This window comes from Colias croceus, chromosome 9 (assembly GCF_905220415.1).
Source record: "Colias croceus chromosome 9, ilColCroc2.1".
NCBI classification, from domain to species: domain Eukaryota; kingdom Metazoa; phylum Arthropoda; class Insecta; order Lepidoptera; family Pieridae; genus Colias; species Colias croceus.
Window position 1 is genome coordinate 5,403,182 of NC_059545.1, and position 13,108 is coordinate 5,416,289.

The window sequence follows — 13,108 nt, forward strand, 5'->3', positions numbered from 1 at the left end:
TGCAGTTTAGGATTATTTAAATTTGTGATTTTAAAGGAAGGTAAAAAGAGGAGAGTGTAAAAGTGAAATTTTTGAAGAGTTCTTAAATTTTATTTTCTAAGTCGTAAGTTGAAAGGTAGTTTAATGTTTTAAAATTTAAACGATTAAATTCAACGTTTGACGTTACGTTATTTTGTAACTGAACCGATTGGATTCCAACTTCAAACACACTCTTACTATCATTTTCATATAATAGTTTATTATATTAACCAAATCGTAAATCGCACAACATCCTCCTTACCAACGAATGGTCCACAAACACGCAACAGACGCTGCCCGTAGACGCTAGCGGTGCGTACGTGTCGCGAGCACGCGCGGGCGAGCCGCCCTGCGTGCTCACCGGACACCCGCTAGCCAACAGACTCGTCACCTTCACTAACGGTGAGATTTGTTTTGTACGGGATTTATTGTGTTTGGGGTGTTATTTGATGTGCTAGTTGATAATGGAGATAATATATTATGTGTGGTAAATTATGATTCGAATGAGTGTTATAGTTTTTTTTGCGTGTTGATCGTTTTGTTCAGGAGGAATGAAGATATTATCATATAAAAAAAATGGTGTATAAATACGTTAATTTTATTTCAGTCTTACGTTAATGCTAAAACCCTTAGCATACCTTTTTTATAGTGGGGAAATCTTCCAAAGATACCCACGGCCCCCGGGGAAGGAGCCGTGGACCCTTAGCATACCTAATATTTTTTGCATAATATTCTGAATTCTGATTTCTACTGCATCAAACGCGCAAATTATTATAATCATTAATACATATATGCATTGTATCTATAATAATCAATTTAAAAAATTATCACATTTTAATTATTATTTTTTGGATAGGTCGTTGCGCAAACCGCGAGTGGTGGTCGCGCGTGTCTCAAGCGGCGCGCAATGGACACGCGATAGCGTCAACGGTGTTGCAACATATCACCAAATGGTGTGGACCTGCTGACTTTTCGCACATTTAATTTTATGTAGAATTGTAGAATTAAAATAAATGATTTAAAAATTCAAACTGTGTTTTATTAACATACCCTAAACCTAAACATTAATATACTTATATATGTTACAGGAAATGTATTAATATCGACCTTCAGCCACTTTCAGCCATTTGATAAGCAGATAGGACGTAGTGTTTTATCAAATATAATTTATGAACAAATATGGCTATAATAACTTACCAAAAAAATTTTAATGGATTTTTTTTATCACTTTCATTCTTTTGATAACTAAACCAAAATTTACTTCACTGCTGATAGTTTTAAACATGTACCTAGAATAACCTAATTTGAATTATATATATATGTAAATAAAAATGAATTGTTGTTCGTTAGTCTTTTTAAAACTCGAGAACGGCTGGGCCGATTGAGCTGAAATTGTTTTTTAAAATGTTTGTATGACAAACATTTTAAAAACCAATGTCCAGGGTAGGTCTAAACGGTGAGCAAATAAGGAAAAATTGCGAGTAAGATAGAGTAAGAGGACAATTCCATTTTTCCGTATAAAAGTTGACCATATTGTAATATTATGTTGTATTTAAAAGCCTACTTCAAATTATATGAATAGACTTACATAATATCTTAAAATAATTTACATTAGACAAGCAAAATAGACTATGTACTTTCGAAATCATTAAAGCCTCAGCTGTCATACTATCAGTAATTTTCAAGTACAGCTCGTTTCGAATTTTTTTTTGCAGAATGATAATAGAAGAACAAAATATACAGGTGAGGTTTATAAAATAAAACACAATGTTTACTATAATATCAGATTTTTATCACATTTATTTAATAATATACTTTTACACACATATTTTACGTACAAGAATTTGTTTGATAAGTTTTCGCTATGAGTACTAAAATATAATATGTAATGTATTATAAGAAGATATGCAAAAAACCACTGTAATTTTCAATAGATATTATAAGGTTATTTCTCTTAGGGCCGAGTAGTATATTTTTATTAAAATAGTAATTATAGCGAAAACCGCACAATGACTTTGAACTATAAAGAAATAGAGTTACAGATAGTAAGATAAGAATTTTAATACCTGGTAAATATGAAGATATTTGATTCCAAAATAATTATTTATCACAATAAAATGTCGCAGGTACAGGTTGTCTCCATATAGATATGTTAGGCTTATACTTCGGTACTTAATTAGGATATTGTGGTAGAGCTCAACGAGGCACACTATATAATTAATATAACATCTTCTTAAATAGAATATTATTTGTTACACTAAAATATTAAGATAGTAAGCGTAAATGATTTGATCGATTCTAACATAATATGTTAGAATTTATGATCAATATAATTCTTTAAAAATCTTAACTTGTGATTTATAATAAATATACAACTTACAAGAATATTTTGTTTAAACAACTAAATATAGAATTTCTTATTGCACACGAATCGTTTTTGTAGTTTTTAAACGAGTCAGGGCTAATATTTTTTGCTGCGTGGTTTCTGAGTTCACGGCCCATCTACAAGGGCTGGTTTTAGATAAATTGTCTCGTTCATAAAAATATGTGATTTAAGTTACTTTAGGCTTTAGAATAAAGGGACCGTTGGAGTTGTTCTTTGTATCTTAATAAAATGATAATATACCCAAATAATGTCTTATTGTCATATACTTAAATAATTCTTAGTATTTATATGATTGCATTGTTTAAAAAAAAGTGATGGTTATAAAAAATTGAAGAACTCATTTTATTTCTTAAATTTTTTCTGAAACCCCAATATAGGTATTGTTCCCTAAGCGCTTACGCCCTAGAGCTTTTTTTGGCAAAATTTCTTTCTTATTAATTTCACTGGAAATATTTCGCTAAAACATATTTAATATAGGTAATAGTAATATTCTAGACGTCTTGAGTATTTTGAAAAACAGTAAAAATATCAATACTATTTTTTTACTTCATATATATTAGAGGAATTTTTGTTTCAAACTAATTTAAGTCTTTGAAAAATGTATTTTTGAAAAGTCGTGTTCGTTCATGATATCAATGAATTGAATTTCTGAAGATTATGAGATGTGAGTAAACATATTATAATATATATATGTTACCGGAAATGCACTAAATTCGTCGTTATATACAATTCCTAGGAATTGGATGTAATTCCTAAAATCGATTAGAAATGTGTAAAATAAATTATATAGACACATTCCTAGGAATTAAATTTCCTAAAAAGCACAAGGAAGTGTACATTTTTAGTGTAAAAATGGGTTCGCGAGGAGCATGATATATCAGGTATACAATGATCTATCAATTAAGTAGGGTGCTCCTTAACAATAAACTTTATGAATCTTGATTTTGATCTTTAGTGTAAAAACGTAGGTACTTAATTAATTTTACTATATGGGAATTAGGTAAATAAATTCAAAGGAAAATATGTAAATTTCCTAGGATATGAAAGTTTTAAATAATTTTTAAAACAATACTTTATACATTTCCTAAATAGCTTTGGAATTGTATACATTACCTAGAAATTTTATACAATTCCTGGAATGGTATGCCTCGAATTGATTTTGTGGAATGTCGGAATTTTACAATATGACCGTTAAAATTAATAGCCCTGAGCGTTGCGCTTTGTAAGGACGGGTTGTATGTTTTGTATTGAAATCGTAGACTTCTAGAGAAGAAATAAATGTAGTCAAGGATGTTTAATGAGCTCATATGACATCACTACAAACTCCCTTATAAGAATATTATGCTAGAAAGGCAAGTTAGTAAGGTTTAATATAAGTAGATTTTTATTGCTGAAAGTATATGATATACATTTGTACATAGAGTAGTCGATAGATATAGGTGCATTTTTCGGCACATTAAGAAAATATTGTCAAGCGAGTCTCTAAGCATTGGAAGAACACAGAATTGGGTGATATATTATTTTTATAATACATTATTTGATAGACAGATATGTAATTTGTAGCTAACACCGATATAAATAATCTTTGACATATATTAGATAATATTCTCTAGGCCTGCAGCATGTTTGTACAACGAGCGTCTCTCATCTCTCTACAAAGTGCTGCGACGACAATCTACCTTCTCTTCTTATAACTTATACTTTTTCTATAATATACTTATATTCTTCTTAACACATATAATTTTAAATATTATGGTTTTACCATTAAGAAATACACGATTCGTCCATCTACACACATATAATATGAATACATGAAGATACTTTATAATGGAGATTTTAAATATGTATATTCGTAACTGGTACAAAGACGTAATTACGTGATGTGAAATGACACTATTTCTCTAAAGAGTATAAAAAGGCCGATATCATATTGTTATCACGAAAGTAGTTGTGCGTAGAAAATTTTGAAAAATAATTTATATTTACAGTTATAGATAATATTTTGACACGAAGAAACGAGACATCTAAGAATGTAGGTAGATTAGTCATTCAGGGAAAATTCACTAAAGCACAACCTTGGAAGAATAGTACCTAGATGCACTTACTCGCTACCACTTCACTTAACACATCTATAAGTCGTATAAGGCAAAGTGTCGAAGTTGGGGTTATTATTTCAGATGAAAACATTCACATTACAAATAACTACTGATATTAATAAGATCGGCGAACTTTCATTTTTAAGTCCACATTTGCTACACAATTATGTGAAGGAAAGAAGTTTTTTTTTTGCTGAAAACAATTTACAAAATATGTAAAGTCACATTCGTCACCGATTACCATAAAACGGAAAGTTTCAATAGATATAAATAGTAGGTATATTACGCAGCTACTATACAACATATAAAATCTCTACAAATTGTATATAATATTTTAATATCTATTACAAATCACGCAAAATATCGAAGTAGCTCTGTAACAAAACCGTTTGCATCGCAGCGCAGGTCTGCATTTAAACGTTATTTATTAGACATTGTTCAGCATAATGGATACGCGCTGCCGTTAAAGCGTTTCGCTCGAAAGCCACTTCGATTTATTGCGTTACCAATAATACAATATAGTAATAATACGCATCAAAGCGGAATCGTAAGCTCCTCGAGCGGGGTACTCGCGGGCGTCGGCCGACGGAAGGGGCGACGGTCACTACTGAGCCGAAGAAGACAGACCTAGAGAAGAGCGACCGACGCGCCGCGCAGTCGTCAGCACATCACTACAAGGGACACGTTGGGGAGCGGGTCGGGCGATGCGGGAGCCGTCGCGGGCAGAGCGGGCGGGGCGGCCGGCGGCCAGTCGTCGGCTAGTCGTCGGCGCGCTCGGGCGACGGCTCGCGGGATCAGTCGGGCGAGTCGCACGCGAGCGAGGTGGCGGGGAACAGCGGGTACCAGCCGTACGTGCGCTGCGGCAGCGTGAGCTTGTCGAGGCAGATCTCGGCGCCGCCCAGCGCCAGGTTGTGCTCGAACCCGCCGCAGCGCTGCCACAGCATCACCACTAGGATGCGCCCGAGCGACTCGCTCGCCTGCACACACTTGTTATGTATTATTATTTGAAGAATAGATTTACAGCTTATTGTTATGTTATTGCTTAAAATGACACATAATATACCTAAGAAAAAAAAAGTTAAAAATTTTCAAATAAATTATTGAATTTATTATTTAAGGTATTAAAACATTTTTACACACCTTAAACACAATATATTTAATGTAAGTGAAAGCCTTATGAAAACCACTAAATTAGGGTAACTTATTAAGCTTAAAATGAAGATATAATAAATAGGCGTTAAAAACAGACTTTTACACATTAAATAATTAAAAACATCACACAAATTGTCAGAATCAGAACTGTGATATTAATAAAAACTTCAATGTATTTTTTGTAACAAAGGTTTTCTATCCCACCTGATACTTGAGCGTCTGCTTGAAGTGCGGCTCTGTTGTGCGACGCACGACGCGCGTCTTGCGCTTGTGGAGCCACTTGTCGCCGTCGCGCAGGTAACACTTCACGTACGAGTCGGGCACCTCGCCGTTCACGCCGTACACGCGACGGGCGTGGGAAACCTGTACATACGTGTTAATAATTAATTATAAAAAACTATTTGATGATATGTAAATAATCAATGATTACAAGTAAATTGTGTTTACAGATGACTATTATAACATTTTTCAGGCATTTCAAATGAGTCTCGTATTCAGTTGATGTACAATATTGAAACTTTTGTTATTCTGTATTTCAACTCTGCAAAACGCAGTTTTGCCACTAACACGTTAGCAGTAACTTTTCAACATGTCGATTCAATTCGATTTCTACACAAATATTTACTATAAATTTCTATTAAATAGAAGCACATTGAGACACGTAAAAAAAGGTCAATGTGTTTAGTCATCTGTAAAGTCAAATTTACTTTACTATAGACATTTGTAAACATAATTTACCTGTAATCATTTAGTCATTATCAAATAAAACCGATCTCAATCCTACCTCTAGCTCCAACTGTCCCTTGATCATGATGATGCTGATGTTGATCTCAGCGTGCAGGGGCGGCAGGGCGGCGTTGCGCGGCGGCAGCTGGCCCGGGCCGAGCGGCACGCTGCCGTCCGCGTCCAGCGCGTCGCACGCGGCCGCCGCGGGCACGGCCGCCCACATGCTGCCCTTGCGCCCCGTCGCCGTACCTGCGCACGTGACCGTCATGCCCCACCGCGCTGCACACCCCCCATTGGGTACATTGATACAAAAATATATGCGGAATCAACATTGTAGATTTTTAACTTTGTCGTTTATGAATCTTTGTAAGACATGATGAAGAATACTTTTTAATGTTTATGTAATGAATTTTTAAATTTTACGTACGTTAAGAAATCTTTTATCTACCATATTTGTTATAGAAGAAGGATACTATGGCACGATAAAGAGATTTTAGCGCGTTTTAAAATAAATAAAAATTATTTTCATATCAATGTCCCCACCCGACGGGCAACGTCGTGAGATTGACGAATTCATCGTTTTGTTCATACACATTAAAATGACAACGATACAACAAAATAATAATAATGAACCATTCAATCGAACATTTATAATAAACACACAATAAGCACGTCAAACAGCTTCGTGCCAATGTTTACGGTCTCTTTAAATACATAGATCTCAATCGGTATTTTACCTAAACACATACATAAAAGAAGAAGCATATCAACGAGTGCAGCCAAGAGTGTTTCCGAGGCTCTAATAGTCGCTCAAAGCAGTCTCCGATTCATTACGATGGTAAGCATTCCGTGTCATGAGCAGCCATTGATCGTAAGGTAAGGTCGAGGTGTTAGAGAAGTATTGTCATGCGACGGCCGGAATGCGCTACGGCATGCGCGCCCGCGACCTACCGCGGCGCCCTACGCGCGCTCGGGGAGTCCCCTTACTGTGTGACCAACTACGACCTACGCAAGGTATGTACAAGAAGTCTAATAGTATGCGGTTCAAACAATGAATGATATTCGCGAAGGTGATGAAGTTCTTAATATAACCTAGGCGATACGATGCCATCGATATGAACGTAGACGGGTAGCCGAGGAGACGGAACACAGAAACGGATGAAGTGAGCGTGATCGCCCGCAACGGGGCATGCGTCAGGACAGGACAGAACAGACACAGTGAAGTGATGAGAAGCATCGGGCGCAGCCACATTCAACGGTGCGGACGCGGCCGGCGCGCAAGCAATGTATGACCCATGCTACTACGAGCCGCCGGCCCCCGCCGCGGTCCGGCCCCGCGCCGCGCCCCGTGCCCACGACACTGGGGCGCGGCGCGGGGCCGGCGCGCGCGGGGACCGGCCGCCCTCGGACGTCACAAGGGATCGTGTACCGGCGCCGCGCACGGAACCGCGCGCGGCCCGACGTTCGCTTACCGAGGTGCTTACGGTCCGTCGCCGCCGACCGAACGAGCACAACAGTACAGGTCAGTACCCTCAATGTTTGCATTATCTAGTGGTGGGCGGTAGGCCTATTGGGGAAAGTGTATATAGCTACAGAATACTGACAAACACTCTTAATGATTAACCTGAGGCGGGTTCGGATTTTTAATTACTTATAAATACGATAGGTCATGAGTCGGGTTCGATACAGAGAAATAAATGTAATGGTCGTCTTTTATCGGTTACTGACAAATAACTATGAGGTCGTTTTAAATGACCCTGGGAGCTTTCAATCAATTAAAAATGTTTTAAATCGACCGATCCGAGTTCGGACGGGCCACGTGTAGCTTCCTCAGCGGTAATTAGTGACTCGTGTGATGCGGGGACGTAACGTGTGAGAGGGACGAGGGGGAGGGTGAGGTGGTTGAGGAGGGCTGTGTCGCGGGTGGGGTGGGAACACTCACGTCGTGCGGTGGAGCCAGAGAGCGATAGCGTGCGACCGAGCTCACCCTTGACGGCGCGCAGCGAGCGCAGGATGTCGTCGGGGTCGCGGCGCACGCACGACGAGCGGCGCCGCTGCCGCGACACGCACACCGGGCTCACCTCGCCCGCGCCATCTGCGCAACGTCCCACTGCACATGCGCATCTTGTGCACCAGTATTCATACTAACCGTTCTTGCGACTTCGTTCTGTTTTCTAACATGTTACTGCGACTTCCCAATGCGCCAGTTTGTAAATATTTTATAACTTGTCGTCACCGTAAAATTGTAAACACCGGGAGGTTTCATCTATCTCGCGAGATTGCAAACTGTCAAAAAATTGCGATCCGTATTGCTTACATTTTAACGCATTATTTTTCGGTGGATTACATTCTATAGTCAAACCTTAAGATTACAACCTCACGTCCTGACCTGACGTAAAATTTACAACTCTCATTAGAATATACGTTAACCAAATTAAAAAATTTTCTTCAGTTTACAATCCCACGAGATAAATCATACACTACCCAACGGTTTTTACAATTATATGGTGACTTATAATGTGTCAGCGTAAGATTACAAATAGCAAAAGTTCACATACAATTCAGCGGATTATTTTTCGATAAAGAATTTTACAATTTCCGTTAGTTCAAAATATCATGAAGTAGATTATAAACTAGCGTTGTTAAATCTTACGGAGACAAAATATACCAAACACATGAGGTGCTTATAGCATCCCAGCTAGCATATTTAACACTTTTATCTTATATACCTAAGTTTTTTAAAATGATAGATCCCAATTGCTAAACAGAACAGAAGCTGTGATCGGAAAATAGTAGGTATGCTTACTTATAGAGGTTTATCTATTACATTTTAATCAAACACATTACAATACTCGTACGTCACATTACAACGTTTTAGCCTACATAGTCTACACTTCATTTTGTACCTTCTAAGCAATGTACCACAGAATAACAACACTTACTAGTGACGACATACTTTTTCCTTAAATACCTTTATCCTGTTGTTGGAAGGAGGATCTGCGAGATCCAGGCAGGGAGCGGGAGAAATCCTTGCCCAGTTGGTAAACCTCCACCTCCAGGGTTTCGGATTGAGAGGAACCGCGACGGGATCCGGCCACCCAGGCGTGGTCTGGGTGCAGGAGTGACGCACATTCGCCGATCGAATCAACGTCATCTGAAATGCATAAAAAATATTGTATGTAAAAATATATTGAATTTAAAAAAATGGTAGGTTATAAAATACAAAGAGATAGTTACTACATAATCATACATTGTTATAATTATTGATCATTTAAAAATATTAAAAATATATGAAATCAGATTTGACTAGCCTAGTAAGGTCAAAGAAGATTAATTATGCCTCTTTGCGAGATTTCCAACTTGTTATTGAAGTATTTTTGACGCTCCACTAGAATTTACGTTATTTTATTTTTCCAAAACACGCGTCACATATACTTGAGCATAATAATTCACGACAAACTGATCATTAAGACACTACAGTCTACACTGTATTCACTACAAAACTCACCAGACACAGATCGCTGTGACGCAAAGTCCCCGCGCCGCAAAGCACGCGCGCCCGATAGAGACGAGCGTGGCGAAGCGTTGGCGGAGCGAGTTCCGCGCTCTTCTAGCGTCCACCACACTGCGCGCTCTTCCGCGAACGCTTTCTCTAGGTCCATCTATGAGCGATGTTGAGGAGTTTTCTTAAGGGTTTTATTAATTAAGACATTTTTTTATAACTTGTACTGATGAGAAATTATCTTTATTATAATTGCGCGATAAGACGGGTCGACTGACCTATGTCTATTCATTTTTTTATTTCCAATCAAATATTAAGGTAATTTGGGGTATTTATGCATGGCGAGGTATTGTCAACATAATATTATTTTACTAAAAACACATTTTTTTTAAGCTATACTCATAATCCAACAATCCTGTATGGAATTCGCAATTTTCCAAAATGACATTAGAACTACCCGCATATTTTTTAAATAAAATAAATCACTAACAGTGCACTCCCCAATGAGTACGGGGTCTATCCCCGGGCATGCATCCCACAGCGTCAGTTCCAGAGCTCTTCCTGCCAACAAGTCTGCCGTCAGCCCGCCAAAGCTCAGCGTAGCATTCCACACTGGACTGCAAGATGCGGATGCTGGGTCCGTCTCTACGGGCGGACAGGTTTCCCTACGAAAATGGGAGTGTTTTATTATGGAATTTTATGTGTGTCGTGTGTATATTATATATTTCAATGTTTTAACGATAAATGTTTGAACAAAATTGCTTCATGTGATGCGGCTAATAATTATTAGTACTTAATTTACGTATTTCAATTTTCAAATAAATTTTCAAATTGTGCATGTATCAATAATTACTTTAAATACGTGTGTTGATTTATAAAATGCGATTTGCAAATAATGATTGTTTTAATTGTTCATAATTATTTCGTAAATTTCTTCAAGCTATCTTCTATATTAATGGGATGGGTAGAATGAGGTCAAGGTACCTAGAGAAACATAAATATGCAATATTTCTGTGAAGAGCAGCAAAATGTTAATTTAAACATAAATTTCTCATATGTCTACGAGAAGAAATTTTTCTTGAAATATTCTGACTCGTTAAGTGGTAGATGCAAAAATATATTATGTTAATAGAATTTACACATATCTTTATAATTAAACTGGATTAGGTATATTTGCGAGTGCATTATTCTAGAAATATCTAGCAAATCGATGATAGTTTTTATTTTCAAAAAACATTACTTACTAAATAAAATGTTTTTTAAACTAGAATTGCTGTGTTTTTTACAACAGCGATTTTACACCATGGCCATTGTAGCACATTACACAGATAGAAAAACAAGTATTGGCTTTTTACAAAGTAAATTACTTATATCTAGATACACAATAAACTATGTATAAGACGTTTAAAAAGCATATTTACAGCGACGGTAAAAGCCGTATCCTCGCGAACGCTTCTGGCTCATCCCCGTATCCGAGCGTGTGGTCGCGAGGCGGCAGATCGTCCGCGGCTATGAGCAGCACGATCAACTTGCGGAGATCGCACTCGAACCACACTTGCAACTGGGCTCGCGCTGGCGGACGCTCTCTGGCACGTTCCGCTCGCTCCTGTTCCTACGTGTATAACACTGTGTTACACGTGGTATGATACAGGGTATAGTTCGATTCTAGTCATAGTGGTTCGGAATGGCAATAAGCGATTCAAGTAAGAATAGGATCGACCTACTTCGAAATTCTGTCATCAAAGTTGTTAATTCTAGCCGTTAATTGGTCGTAATAGCCGTTAATTTAAACAATGTTTGTATTTAAATTTGATGAAAAGGTTACTTCCGAGTCACTATTAAGTTAGAATCGTACTGCACCGAGATAACAGTCACATTTGTTAACTTCCGGGTGAACATTTATATCTATTGGAGCGAGAGTCGTAAATCTAGTGCCCATATTAAGTCGTTAAAATTTGAGTAGGTACTAAAACTTATATTCCTGTTCAGTAATAAACATCAACAAGTAACTTCTCGCGGTTGGCGAACTTCTTCGTGGAAATCTTGTGGAAATTATAAAAGGATTGCATTGGAGCTAACTTCTGCTCCGTCTTTTATTAAAAGTTTTAAAATATTTTCCCTTATGTATTAAAGATGTATTTATTGAATAGCAGATATTATTTTAAAAATAAAACCATTTTTTGGAAAATTGCAAAGTTACTAATGATTGCTGGGCAGGAATATTAGTGTTAGGTTATAGGGCAGTATTTCAATTTAATCTGCTATAGATGTCATCACAAATCTCGGTGGAATTAAATATAATGGAAGGGGACGAAATGAAACTAAATTGAAGGAATAAAGGAAAATCTAAATGAACGGTTATCTCTGGAGGATGCGCCATTCAATCGTAACATGCAGAAACCATCAGCTATCGAATATCTGTCAACGAGACGTTCTCGCCTCTATCCGTGCGATCAGAGCAATGCATTCATGTCATCATTCAGAGTTAGATATGTAAGTATTATTCGATAATTAACTTGTATTTTTTAAATAAAATATCATGCTTTGGGCGCAGGCTATCCATACAAAGTAAGGAATAAAATCTGACGCTTTCGTCCGCCATGCATCAAGCTTCATCATGCTGAACGGTTGATAAGCCGAAATTCATAAAGTTTTATGGACGCACTGTGTTTTTGAAACTTCATTTATTTTTTATCATTTAAATCTAATGCCAATCATCATCGGTAGATATAGCATCTAAAGAAGTATAGTGAAATCTATGTAGCTATGTGACTCTACAATTTCATAAAAGGGATACAGCTATTGACTACAATCGACTTAATTTTATTTGGTACTGAATGGAATTCATAATATACATATTTCATTAAACGAGTTCCATGATTATTCATATTCACACAATATTCTATTGGCATCGTTATACAAATAGCACGCATTTTTCATCATTCGTGTCGGCTCGCTAACTTTGTGTAAAATCGAGCGTTAATATCGAAAGGTACGATCGTCGTTTGTCGACGATTCACATTCGAAATTAGAACTCTGCGTCGGCCGACAACACAATATATTGGCACACGGCACATCATGCACATCGCAATGAGTAGATCCAAATGAGCATTCGAGTGAAGCGCGAGTATGTACACTGTGTGGGACATCACGAAGAAAGCGGGCGCCTGTCGCTCAAGGGGTTGGTGCGCTAGCGGCCACCGTCCAAAGCCTACTGAGTACTGTCTA

General features: G+C 37.4%; 2 protein-coding genes across 2 annotated transcripts in view; one reads left to right on the top strand and one right to left on the bottom strand.

Moving 5' to 3' along the window:
- LOC123694443 (intraflagellar transport protein 172 homolog) overlaps positions 1-1,002 on the top strand; it is a 30,248-nt gene extending 29,246 nt beyond the window's left edge. The window contains exons 34-35 of the mRNA XM_045639886.1: positions 309-420; positions 875-1,002. Of these exons, the coding sequence (XP_045495842.1) occupies positions 309-420; positions 875-1,002 (240 nt within the window). The remainder of the gene's footprint in view (positions 1-308; positions 421-874) is intronic.
- A 4,241-nt stretch (positions 1,003-5,243) lies between these two features.
- LOC123694183 (regulating synaptic membrane exocytosis protein 2) overlaps positions 5,244-13,108 on the bottom strand; it is a 102,215-nt gene continuing 94,350 nt past the window's right edge. Inside the window, exons 14-21 of the mRNA XM_045639530.1 lie at positions 11,302-11,492; positions 10,371-10,545; positions 9,887-10,040; positions 9,350-9,532; positions 8,321-8,473; positions 6,437-6,627; positions 5,857-6,015; positions 5,244-5,477 (exon numbers count right to left, since the gene is read on the bottom strand). Coding sequence (XP_045495486.1) covers positions 5,295-5,477; positions 5,857-6,015; positions 6,437-6,627; positions 8,321-8,473; positions 9,350-9,532; positions 9,887-10,040; positions 10,371-10,545; positions 11,302-11,492 — 1,389 coding nt within the window. The 3' untranslated portion in view covers positions 5,244-5,294. The remainder of the gene's footprint in view (positions 5,478-5,856; positions 6,016-6,436; positions 6,628-8,320; positions 8,474-9,349; positions 9,533-9,886; positions 10,041-10,370; positions 10,546-11,301; positions 11,493-13,108) is intronic.